The sequence below is a fragment of the Myotis davidii genome, unplaced genomic scaffold (assembly GCF_000327345.1).
Source record: "Myotis davidii unplaced genomic scaffold, ASM32734v1 scaffold425, whole genome shotgun sequence".
NCBI classification, from domain to species: Eukaryota; Metazoa; Chordata; class Mammalia; order Chiroptera; family Vespertilionidae; genus Myotis; species Myotis davidii.
The window spans coordinates 61244-74318 of record NW_006296413.1 but is presented as its reverse complement, the minus strand read 5'-3'; the positions used below and the strand labels follow the sequence as shown (position 1 = coordinate 74318).

Genomic DNA, 13075 nt, shown 5'->3' with positions numbered 1-13075 from the left:
AGGGTCAACTCATGCGAACCAGACTTGCCAAGATATTGGTGTATAAACCAGATTGGCCGTATGTCTATTTAAAATATGGATTAGAACTATCAAGGAGGGGGTATTTCTCCTTTTAACTGCCCAGTACTCTATCCTGTATGAAAATCTGCATGGGAAGCCAAATTGCAACAGGGGTATAGGTAATTCATTTAGATTGTCATTCAACTTTAAATATATATATATATTGACTTCAGAGAGAAGAAGGGAGAAGGAGAGAGAGATAGAAACTTCAATGATGAGAGAGAATCATTGATCGGCTGCCTCCTGCGTGCACCCTACTGGGATTGAGCCCGCAACCCAGGCATGTGTCCTGACCAGGAATCGAGCCCTAACCTCCTGGTTCATAGTTGACACTCAACCACTAAGCCACACCAGCCAGGCCAGCCGGATCCTTTTGACTAGACGGAAGCATTTCCAAGTTTCCCCATTTGGGAAGGTGGAAGGGAGGTTTCCACTGGTTACACTTTAATCATCGCTCACTCAGAGGGTGAGTTCACAACCATATTTAGAGTCCTCTCTCTGTGGCCTTTGCCTCCTGATTCTAGCACTACTTTAATGCTCAGATTTATTCTCTCTTCTTTTCTTTTGATTCATGGACATCACCAATGAGGAAAATTGATTTGTCTCCATCTTCCTCCTCCTCCTCCTCGTCATAGTGACTAGGAGGCTAGCATTTTATTGAGCAGCTACCAAAGCACCACATGTGCCTCTCAGTGTGATAGCCCCATTTTACAGATGTGGAAACTGAGACTCAGAGACCTTGAGTCACTTGCTCAAGGCAAGAGTCTTTCTGATCCCAAACCTTCCTAACCACCCCATGACTTGGGACTGGGGGTGGAGGGAGATTTCTCTCCGGTGACCTTCCCCTTCCCGGTGCTCCTTGTCATGTGCTTCCCGCTGCCTCTTCCCCGCAGCCGTGGTGAAGAACCCACCCAACAACCTGTGGATCATTGCCGCGGTGCTGGCGCCCATCGCCGTGGTCACGGTCATCATCATCATCATCACTGCCGTGCTCTGCCGGAAGAACAAGAACGACTTCAAGCCAGACGCCGTGATGAACCTGCCTCAGAGAGCAAAGGTACGTGGTGGCAGCGGGGAGGAGGGGAGCAGGAGCCCGCCCTGCAGGGCGGCTCCGCCTGTCTTCCCTCTCTTGGCTTTGGAGACATTGAAGTACCTTCAGAAACATCCTGACAAGCCCTGCTTTTGAAGAAGACCCTTTATTCATTAATTTATGTGTTTTAATGTTTAAAAAATTATGGGAAAATGTATATAACGAAATTTACCATTGTGACCATTTTTAAGCGTTGGTAAGTAGAGTTACTTTATTGCACACCCTTTAATTTTATAATCAGGACACCATAGCTCATGCTTATCTCCTCACTCTTCGCCAAGTGCTATACGTGGAGCAGCTAATCCTCGCAGCAATCCTAGCAGAAGGGCCCATGTTTGACAGAGGAGGAAATTGAGGCACAGAAATCTAGGTAGACCTCATCTCTGACACTCTCTTTTTACGAAGATGTGACTCCTTCAAGATCGCACAGTTAGTACATAGCAGAACTGATAGAATTAGGTCTCTTGGCTCATAACACAGGGCTCTTTGGGGCACTTAGACGCTAAAAATATTCCTTCTTCCATTGGCCTGAGTGGCTTATCCTCAGAGGCTGCCATGATGGGCAAGCTACAGAGCCTCGGCCAGTCCGCCGTCAAACTCCAGTGGCTCCAGTGAAGCCTGGCCAGGAGCCCCATCCACTCCCGCAGCCTCCACAGGCCTGCCCCGTCCACTCTGCTGACTGGAAGGGAAGTGGACGGAGGAAATTCCAAAGGCTAATTTTCCAGTCACGTAGCTCCCTCCATGATATTCTGTAAAGGAACTATAATAACCTCCAATACCCGATGTTTAAATAATGTCTTACAGTTTGTGGGGCTCTTCTAGGTCTGTCACCTCACTTGCTCATCACAGCAACCTTGTGAGGTAGGTGGTAGTCAGGGAGGTTTCATTTTATTGCTAAAGAGAAACTGTGGGAGCCCAGCCAGTGTGGTTCAGTGGTTGAGTGTCGACCTATGAACCAGGAAGTCACGGTTGATTCCCGGTCGGGGCACATGCCTGGGTTGCAGGCTCGATCCCCAGTGTGGGGCCTGCAGGAGGCAGCCAATCAGTGATTTTCTCTCATCATCGATGTTTCCATTTCTCTCTCCCTCTCCCTTCCTCTCTGAAATCTATCTATATATTTTTTTAACTGAGGGACTTGTTCAAAGTCACATAACTCTCAGCAGAGGGGCGACTGAGGCCCATGTCTGAGTCTTTGGGCTCTTTTACTTTATACGCCTCTCTGAACCCTGGGCTTTGGCAGGTAGAATCCCCTTCCAGCTCTGAGCTTCCGAGCTTTGTCCGTCGGCGCAGGAACGAAGCGGTGAATGGAATTTCACATCCATTGGAATGCATGTCATGGAGATCATTCTTGCTGGGTGATCAACCCTCACTTCAGCCAAAGAAATCAAATGAATTTGATTGTTTATTAAACCAATTCACTTGTCGAGAAGCTGCAGCCTGAGCAGACGCCCTGATACTGAAGAGCCAAACCCTGAAGAATGTTGTTCTGATTCTGTTGACAGAAAGCAAGCTGCTTCCCAGATGCATCACGATGTTGGTAATGATCCAAGCAGTGAAAACTGAAACTGTTCCAAGTAGGGGTGCTTCATTTCCATCGGAGCTTACTTCCAACTTGAGCCTCTCAGACACAGCAGTGATCCCCAGAATGTAATTGCAGCCCAGTCCAGGGATGCAAAACATGCCACACTGAGGTCGTAAATGCCACCTTTGTGTTATAGGTGAAGCCAACATTTTATTAATTTGCCAAGATGCGTTGGCTGGCACATAATTTCAGCATACCTTCTGACTTGCAAGCCACCTGAAGTTGGAACAGATTAATGTTTGTGGGTTCTCATAGCCCCTTTTTATGTTCCTTCCCGGTCATTGTGCTGATGTTGAAAGTCAGGCAACTCTCTGTTGCACGAGATGATTGAATTCACTTGTGTGTGGTGATGCTGGTTGTTCTCTCCCTCAGTGAGGCTGGACTGTGCACCTTGATTGCCGAAGCCCTTTGATCACGGGGAACCAGGGGGTGGAAATCTTTCTTACCGCATCCTTTTGCCCTTGCGACCCAGCGACACTGCAGTGTTTGCGAGAGGAGAGCCACCTGCATCACTTCTCATGCCCTGTGTGTGAGCAGAACGCATTGAATGCCAAGGGAAGGGGTGGAATGAGAAAGTTAGCCCTTGCCACCAGTCCACAGGCCAGGAAGGTGGTCTCCCAGTCTCCTGGACATCACTGCGTCTTTAGAATGCAGGCCACAGTGCCAGAGGGCACTGGGGATCTGGCTGAGACTCAGTGATAGACTTAACATGCTAAGAGGAGGTGATATGGCTGTCCTGGGCGCTAAAGCCAGGGTGTGAGGCCCGTATCCTTCAGAGACAGACCCGTCACCATTGTTGTCAACTGGGCTTTTGCAGGTAGAATGTTGAGAGGTTGATAAACAGGGCCAGGCAGTCACCTCCTTCCTCGCTCACTTCTCTTTACTCTTTGTCATTGAGTTCACAGCCTTTTCCCAGTTTTTCTCTTCATATACTTGAAAGGAACATGGCTCCAAGGGACAGGCAACTTAGGAGACTCTAGTCAGGGCCGTATCCAGGTGTACATGGAGGTCGGTGGGCCTGCAGTGGTTGGCATGGCCATCTGCTCAGGTCAGGTCAGTCACCCCCAAAGATGCCCAACTGTTTCCCCGCTCTCGCATACTCTCTGTGTGACCTGTGCTTAACCTCTTTGTGCCCCAGTTTCCCCATCTGTGGAAGGAGGATGGTAGGCTGTTGTGAGGATTGAGTTATGTAAATTACTGTGAGCTGCGCCTGGTATATAATAAATATTATGTACAAGTTGGCTTTTATTATTACAATGCTTTCCTCTTAAGATATCTGGGTAACATGTCTACTTTTGAAATTGTTAGAGATAATTTGATTTGATAGTTTTATAAAATTCAGTGAAGTAACTGTAAAGACTTCATGATGATGCGTTCAAGGGGTTGGGGATCGCTCGTTGTATCTAATGGGGAATTCATCTTGGACAGTTTCTATATTGGAGATTGAAAGACCACTACCCTGCCAGTCAAAAGAGTAAGGGACTAGGAGCCTTTCACCACTTAGCTTGTGACCTTGGGCAAATCACTGAACCTCTTTAAGCTTTTATTTGCTTACGTGTAAAATGAAGACCGTGATGTTCGCCCTGCTTACCTCATGGGACTCTGTGAGGACAAAGTGAGGTGTCAGCGTTTTACAGGCTCTAAATACTGAACATATGCAGGGGCTGTTATTAACCTAATAACTATGACCACCTCTTGTCACTCCTTAATGTCTTTATTTCTGCTTACCTGTTATCAGCCCAGTCCCAGCAGGGAACTTCAGCCCAATGTGAAGGGTGAGGATCCAAATCCAGAAAGAGGTGGGGCAGGGGGAGTGGGGGCGAGGGAGGGAGAGGGCCAGAGACAGCTTGTCCTCCTCATGCGGTTCTTGGGAAGTCTTGGTTGCCATTGGAGACGCCCAGCTACTCACTGACATGCCGGGAGTCTCAGCACAGAAGCAAGGCCAAGTACAGTAGGAGATGCCCAACCAAGATGGCAGGCAGCAGAAGGAAAGGAGAGGCCGTGGGAAGAATCACCAGCAGTGGTTAGGTATTTGGGCTCTGGCTCCACAGACCAGCTGTGTGAGCCTGGGTAGTTGTTTAACCTCTCTGAACCTGTTTCTTCATCTTTAAAATGGGGAATCATAAGAATACCTACCTCTTTGAACTGTAGTGAGAATAAATGACAAGTTTATGTAATGTGTTTGGTACTGTACCAGTAATAGCAAGTGAAGCTGCAACTGTGAAGTTCTTGAGGGTAGGGAGACAGTTATTATTCATCTTTCTACCTCCAGCAGCAAGCACAACCCCTGGCACAAGCCACTGCTAAATAACTATAGTTGGGACAAAATCAAATAAGATAATGGGGCGGGGGGAGGGGGGAGTATTGCAGAAAAGGGGGCCAGCAGGAGATGAGGCTGGGCATGTGTGTTCAGCCAGAATGGGAAGGGCCTTGAATGCCTTGTCGTAGAGATTAGGTGCCATGAATCATTGTTGATGACCTGATGTGGTTCAAGGGAAATAACTTTGGAGGCTTGTTAAGGGCAGGCCGGCAAAGGAGCAGAATGGAAGTATTGAGACCAAGGCAGGAGCCAGTAAGACAGTGGACTTGGAGAGCAAAGGTCAGCTTCTAGAAACATTTCAGTTGAATGCAATTGGTGACCAGTTGGTTGTAAGAGCTTCTAAGAACACTGTCAGTCATCCAGAAGCTCCATTCTGTTTCATGTGGCCCCACGGATGGGGAGGGAAATGAATAGACGAACACTCGTGCGGAAACATTCCCAGATCCTGGCATAGAATGTCAGTGGCTTGTCAAGGGCGGGCTACATGGGTCAGAGTATGAGTGTCTCAGAGAAGAGGGAGGGGTGAGCACACTGCCCAGAGAGACTGTCCCAGGGAATTGGGGGAACTGTCTGTGGCAAAACTATAGACAGCTTAAAGTAAGGAAGCTTTGCCCGGCTTAGCAATAAAACTCCCTTCTGTTCTGAGATTCGGTTGCAAGATTTGACCAGTTGGGCCACAGTCCTAGACTATTAAATCTAGCTGGAGCCTTCCTGTTTTATTTCTCAGCTAAATTAGATGCTGAAGGAAGAGCTTCTGACCAAATCAAGTTCTGTTAGAACTCAAATGGTGGAGATTGAGTTTCACCCCCACACTTTCGTGAAGAGAATCACTGATGTCCATTCCAACTGGGCTAAGATTTAGTAGCAAGGCTAACAATATTGGCTAATACTGATTGAGCACGTACTGTGTGCCAGGCACTTAGCTAAATGCCGGACTTAAATTTACTTGTTTAATCCACACCGCATCCCTTCGAGGGTGGTTGCATGTCACTCTCACACCCAGACACATTTTATCCGGTTTACACTATTACTATCTCCATTTTACCAATGAGGAAACTGATGTGCAGGGAATCTCAGTTACTTACGTCAGGTCACCCAGCTAATAGGTGGCAGAGTTGGGATTTAAACCCAGGCAGTCTGCTTTCGAAGCTGTCGCTACTAACCATCCCATTGTCCTGCTTCAAATGTGTATTGCGCTCCTTTGGAGCATAAAGCAGGATGGAGACACTCCCAGGAATTGTTTTAACAGGCCTCTTGGTTTTTTATTAGCGCACTAATAGATGTCTGTTGGGTTTTGCTCACAGCTGCCCTATTCACTTGGGCTTTCAGACATGGTGCAGTAAAAGCCTTGCTAATGTCTCCGTAGCAAATGGTAGGACAGCCAACTTGCTTTAGGCAGTGCTCTGGATTAAATGGTGATTCCGTAAATGCCACATGCTGGCATGTTTCTCTCCCTCTGTGTTCAGATCTGTGATTCATTCCCCTTTAAGACTGACGCGTGGTGGAGGTGGAGCAGATAGGATCGTCTTCATTTCTCAGATGAGAAAATTGATGTTCAGAGTTCAAGTTACTTGGCAAGTCAAGTGACTTCAAGTCACGCACCTTTTATTGTACGGGAGTTAAGGGATGATGGAATATTCCTAGGTCGGAGATGACAGGACCTGTTTAACGTATCAATTAAGAATTTTGAATTAGTCATATCCAGAGACTTAAAATTAGTGGCCTAAAAATCCTTAAATGAAGTGTGTTCTCATACACGTTATTTGCATCTTGTTTTCACTATTCATTTTTCTGATTAAGTCTTATATAGTGATTCTGAAGCTTGGAGGAATCCACATGGACTCTGACTTTGCAAAGACAAATTATGATGGAGATGACTGTTGATTGGAAAGCTAAGTAGGGTCCTGACACATGCGCTTTCCCGCCCGACTTCTCCTAAAGCCGCTGTTAGAGTCACACTTTACCAGAAATGTGACTGCAGATCTGTTTCCTCTTTGCAGCCTGTGCAAGGCTTTGATTATGCCAAACAGCACCTGGGCCAGCAAGGGGCGGACGAGGAGGTCATCCCCGTGACGCAGGAGACGGTGGTCCTCCCGCTCCCTGTCAGAGATGCTCCTGCCTCGCAAGAAAGGGACGTCGCCCAGGACGGAAGTACCATCAAGACGGCCAAGTCCACCGAAACCAGGAAGAGGTAGGCATGGGGCCAACTTTGGCCTCTCCGTGTCAACAAGAGAAATGATGGATGGTGAGAGGAACCAAAGCCCTCAAGTGAATCCCACTGTTCTCTTTACAAATTCCCCTTCACGCTCATTTTGAATATTTGAAAAGGAGACTGAAGGAGATGAGGAGAATCACATAATACCTGCTTCTCCTGAGCCACCCTTTGTAAGGTTTTGTATGGCAGATCAACCACGACAGCAGAGCTTTAGCTCTTGCATTTATTATAATAAATTTGGCACTGATGCCACCCTTACACGTTTTAACTTACGGTAAAAGCAGTTGCTTCGATTTAGCGTGCGTTGTTGTAGTTTATCTGGCAGTTTCTCCGTGGTTTATGATTTTAGTTCAAGACCATTTATTGAGATTTCACTATGAAGAGAGTTCATTGACATGCATTGGGAGGACTACAAAGAGGTTTACGATTGATCCCTGACCCCAAGAATCTTGTGATGGAGAGACAGAGAGATAAATAGCTGGAATCCAAGCATGGTCTGCAGAAGCCCACAGTGGAGTCCGAACAAAGTGCTGTGGGAAAGAGAGGAGGAAGAACTTACTCCTGATGAGGGAGGGCATCGTGGAGGAGGTTGTGTTGTAGCTGGGCCTTGAAGGGTGTGTGGAGTGTCAATGGGTGGAAAGAGATGACGGCATCCAGTCTAAAAGAGCCGGGAGACATAAGGCACAGCCACGTCCACTTAATGGTGAAGGATGAGACCAGAAGACAGATTAAAATTGTCGATGGTTTTAATTTGTGCTCTAGCCAATGGGAAGCCACGGAAAGTTCTTCAGGATGACAGTAATGTCCATCCTAAAAGATAACTCAGGTGGTAATGTGGAAGATGGAAGGTAGTGTTTGGCTAGAGGCCAAGAGACTCACTAGAAGGACGTTGCAATCGCCTCGTAAAGAGGTAATGAGCCCTAAGGCAAGCCCTGTTGGCTGGCTTAACAAACTACCATTGCCAACCCCCTTCTCCCTTGCCACAAGACCACAATGTCTGGAAAAGCTACGTCCTGCCTGCCGCTTTCCCTCTTTCCTTCCCTTCGCCTCACAGATATTTATTGATTGTTTGCTGTTTACCAGGCACTGGGGATACTGCAGTGAACTAGACAAATTTCATGCTCTCTTGGGATTTACAGTCTAGTGAAGAGACAGACAATAAGCAAACAGAGAAAGAGACACATAGTAGGTCTAGTGGTGGTGAATATGAAGAAGAAAACAGAAGCATGGTAAGGACACAGAGAGCTGGAGAGGGGCCATGATGCTCTTTTAGCAGGAAGTCAGGGGAGGCCTCTCTGATAGAGGGACATTGAGAAAGACCTGATGGAAATGGTGTGTGAGCCTCAAGGCTATCTAGAGGAAGAACGTTCTAAGCAGATGGAACAGTATATGCAAATCAGAGGCAGGAACTTTTTGATTTGCTTAAAGGAGAACAAGAAGTTCAAAGAGGCTGAGTGAACCTTGGAGGAAGTGGTAGTGGATGAGTCAGACTTTAAGAAGTTGTCATGGTAAAAAGAGATCTATAGCAAAATAAACTAGGAAATGCTGAATTAAACAGAATGCGATGAGTCTCTTTATGACAGGGCAGAACTGAGCCTTTGACGTGCTCACGTGCATTAGGAATAGAGTAAACATTTTCCAAACGTATACTCATCTGTGAAACCTCGACAAGAACATCCCACCTGGACTATGTGTTCTGCTCTTGGCAGACTCTACCTTGGCCCATGCATGGCGTGAGCGGGCACTTCCAGTGTTCATGATTTTTGGGGTGCTGAAGTACGTGGAAGTGTATAGATCTGAGAATTCCAAGTTCCCACAGGATGAGGAGGGAGGAAGAGGAGCATCCACTAGCAAGTGCTGCATTTTATGCAGTCAATTTCCATGGAGAAAAGGGTCGGATGCCATTAGGTTCTGAATCTGGACAGTTGTCAATAGAAGAACAAGGGGTTGGATGAGGCCTCTGGATACCTGCCCCCTGTTGTCTCCCTGTTGTCTCTGAAGGCAGTTGGTCTTTATGCTTAGCCCACCCACAGGCTGGCGTGATCTAAGGCCCCAGGGAGCGTGAACTCACTCAGCATGAACTTTTTCCACTGGGTCCAGAAGGCCAGAGTCCAGCCCTAGGGAAGGCAAGAAGGCCCTGTGGCTTCCCTTGTCTAAATGCTTGCCACAGCTGCTGCATTGTAGGAGAGACTGTAACGAGAAGGTGCTGCCCTAGCCGGTTTGGCTCAGTGGATAGAGTGTTGGCCTGCGGACTGAAGGGTCCTAGGTTCGATTCCGGCCAAGGGCACTTGTCCAGGTTGCAGGCTCGATCCCCAGTGTGGGCGTGCAGAAGGCAGCTGATCATTGATTCTTTCTCATCATTGATGTTTCCATCTCTCTCTCTCTCTCCCTCTCCCTCTCCCTTCCTCTCTGAAATCAATAAAAATAAAATAAAATTTTAAACATAAATAAATAAAAAAGAGAAGGTGCTCCGGCGTGTGGGGAAAGCCACTACCTGCAGGGGGAGTTCTGGCTTCCAGGGCTGATTGGCCACCTCCCTCTATACCTGTATACCTGGCACAATGCCCAATACAGTGGGTGCTCATTTCCTGAATGAATGAAAATAGCTCAAATTGATAGTTTCAAATGAAAGTAGTTAGCAGTTAGCACAGTTAAGAATGTGTGTGTGTGTGTGTGTGTGTGTGTGTGAAAGAGAGAGAGTTAGAGTGAAGAATTTAATGGTGGAGTGACTTCATCTTCAGTTACTAAGGTATATTCTGTATAGAGAATAGCCAAAGAGAACTGTGATCCCTACATGTCCCTGAAGTTGCCCTGTGAGTCAGACACTCGGCAACATCTCCAAAGTGCTGTGTTTTCATAAGAGGGCATGCTTCAACCATTTCCATAGTCACTGGGGGTGAATGAAAAAGAGATGGGGACTGAGGGCTGCGCTCACTGAACTTCTCTGCCGAGCTAAGCACCGGTCAGCACACTTCAGGACAGCCAGCTACGTAACCCCGGCTGCAGTACGGGTGTTTTTTTAAATTTCCGAATCATTTCTTTTTTTGTAGATAAAACCGGAAAGAAAGGCTGCAGACATAAACTGTGCAAATAAAATAACCTTGAGAGGAGGCTGTGCGAGTCAAAACTTACCATCTCCTGTTGCTATGGTTACCTCCAGCAGGTCACCCAGTGAGAATGGCTCTGTCATCAGCAACGAATCAGGGAAGCCCAGCCCAGGGAGGCGCTCGCCCCAGAATGTAACGGCACAGCAGAAAGCGACAAAGGAGGAGGCACGGAAGAGAAATGGTGAGAAGCCTTCCCTGCCAAGTACCGCCCTCGAGCCTGTCCCACATATGCGTCGTGCACACAGGCCTGCACACACTCACACACCCCCGTGTGCCACCCTCATTTCTTCTTTCTGTTTTGTCCTACAAAGTCCACGAGTCAGTTTCCTACCTACCTGTTAGAGTATTGCCTGACCCCCGTCTCTGAATTACCCTGGCTCCTGTTCTTATGGAATTGTGCAGGGCCTTAAAAAACTCTAATGCAGAATGAACTGATGTTTGCTTAGAGATTTTTCGATTCTGGGGTGAATCGACATTTCTAGCACCAGGTCCTCTTGGGTGGCAGGTCTCTGAAATGCTGCTTGTCTTGGAGATTCCCCCCAGTTTTCTTTCCCCGACTCCCCTCATAGGTTCCAGGGGTTCATTCTAGGCCAGTGAGTCCAGATGCTGCAAATCCCCCTCTCCCAGGAAAAACAGCACAGTGATAAATATTATCAGAGACATCAGCCTATGCTCCTGCCTCTGTTTTCCAGGGAAGCTTAACGGTTGAGTTTCTCAAACAGATCTTCCTCCTTATAAAGGTTTGGTGTTGGGGTTTGTTGGTAAGTCCTCGGAGCCACTTGGCTGTGCTGTGGCACCATCTATGTACAGCTCACATCTGCCGGACCCCAGGGTGCAGCCTCCCTGTCTTCCCAGTCCCACTTGGCTCTGATCCTCCTCTCCACTCGGTCCTTCCATGAGTGATGCCGGCGTCCTGGAGCCCAGATTCAAGTACCCCATGCTGCCACCTGGATCAAGGAAGGTTCCTTTAGGACAGTGGTTCTCAACCTTCTGGCCCTTTAACTACAGTTCCTCATGTTGTGACCCAACCATAAAATTATTTTCGTTGCTACTTCATAACTGTAATGTTGCTACTGTTATGAATCGTCATGTAAATATCTGATATGCAGGATGGTCTTAGGCGACCCCTGTGAAAGGGTCGTTCGACCGCCAGAGGGATCGCGACCCACAGGTTGAGAACCGCTGCTTTAGGAGTTCCAAGGGTCGCAGGCAGAGTCCTACAGAAATGCCAGGGGGAAGCCCAACCATCTGGCAGTCTGCTTAGTTGTGCTTCCTTTTGAGAGGAATTGGAGGAGGTGTAGCAGGGGCTCTCTCTGGGAGCTAGTGCCAGAATATTCTTTTGCTTTCAAATGTCACTTACTTATTTCTTTGTTTCTGACAAAAGAAAGAAGAGAGAGAGAAAAGAAAGAATGCCACAATGGACCCCGTGCCCAGCTATCCTATAAAACACTTGTTTAGAATGTCATGCTGATTTGATCCTTGGATTTTTTCTTCTCCTGAACTGCCCTGCCCTGTAACACAGAGACTGCTTTCCACTCCAGAGCCAGGCTGTGACCATGGGGTTTTCCTGGGACATCTGTCCTCCTCGGGGCCAGAAGTCCTGCCCAGAATCCGCTCTCGGCCAACCCAGCTCACAGAGGGCCCGAGCTCTGACATGTGAAGGGGGACGTGAACTTAGCAACTTTCTTCTCTTCCTTCCCAGGGCGAGGTGCTAAGAGCGAAGGCGGGAGGGAGGGAGGGAGGCCTCACAGAGACAATGGACAGTGAAGACACAGGGGAAAGTTGCTTTAACCAAGTGCAGAGACTGCCATCACCACCCAATCAAGGGACCCTCTCTGCTTCTCTACTCCCTCCCGACCTCCCTGCCTGCCTTCCTTGATATTCTTCCTGGAAATATATAAGGTCAAGTCAAAGTCCACCCTCGTCCAGATACCCTATCACCTACCCCAGTCCTCAAATGACCTTGAATAACATAGCGTGTCTTTCTCAGACCTTTTACCACGCATATGACAACACACCGTATCTTTGTTTTCTGTTGCGTAGCTTTGTTTTGTTTTGTAAAACGGGATCAATGTACATATTGTTCTGTGGCCTTTTTCTTGCAAAAGAATGTGCAGCCTACAGACTCCTCTGTCAGTAAATACACACGTACAATGTGATGCCTTTCCCCGTCCCCTGCATTGATTTCATAGACAAGGAGGAGCAGGTCCGGTTTCAGATCCCGTCGTTCCCCACGCCTCTGGGGAGACACTGACAGGCTCGAAATGTCTCTGCTGACCTCCCCCATCCTTGTTCTGCCACCTCCTCTGCTTGCCTCCTGAGTCCGTTTTGGTCACTGTGATTATTTAAGCATCAGGTTCGGAAATGACAACAGCACGGCGCACAAGCAGAATGCAATTACCGGCCAGGCTGAGGTTTTCATGCAATAGCTTTATCTAAACGCCATCCTTTCTCCCGGTCCCCAGTGCTTTTGCCAGAAGTCGTCAGCCCAGGGAATTTTCAGGGTTGGTGGCTTCTGTTTTGCCGCTGATTCCCACCCAGTGAGGTTTCCGTTTGAAATTTTCAAATAGAAGCGATAGCACCAGCACATTTAATGAAAACAGATGCTGAAGCACATCCGAATTCTAGGATGGAGCTTCAACAGAACCTACACTTGTCCTTTTTATCAAAGGGCTTCACTTTATCATAATGCTAGGTTATA

The 13075-nt window shown here is 47.7% G+C and overlaps 1 protein-coding gene across 1 annotated transcript in view; it reads left to right on the top strand.

The window, feature by feature from the left end:
• The window catches only part of KIAA1549L (KIAA1549-like ortholog), a 98445-nt gene that overhangs the window by 42368 nt on the left and 43002 nt on the right, over window positions 1–13075 (top strand). The window contains exons 11-13 of the mRNA XM_015568939.1: window positions 914–1117; window positions 7053–7243; window positions 10428–10555. Of these exons, the coding sequence (XP_015424425.1) occupies window positions 914–1117; window positions 7053–7243; window positions 10428–10555 (523 nt within the window). The remainder of the gene's footprint in view (window positions 1–913; window positions 1118–7052; window positions 7244–10427; window positions 10556–13075) is intronic.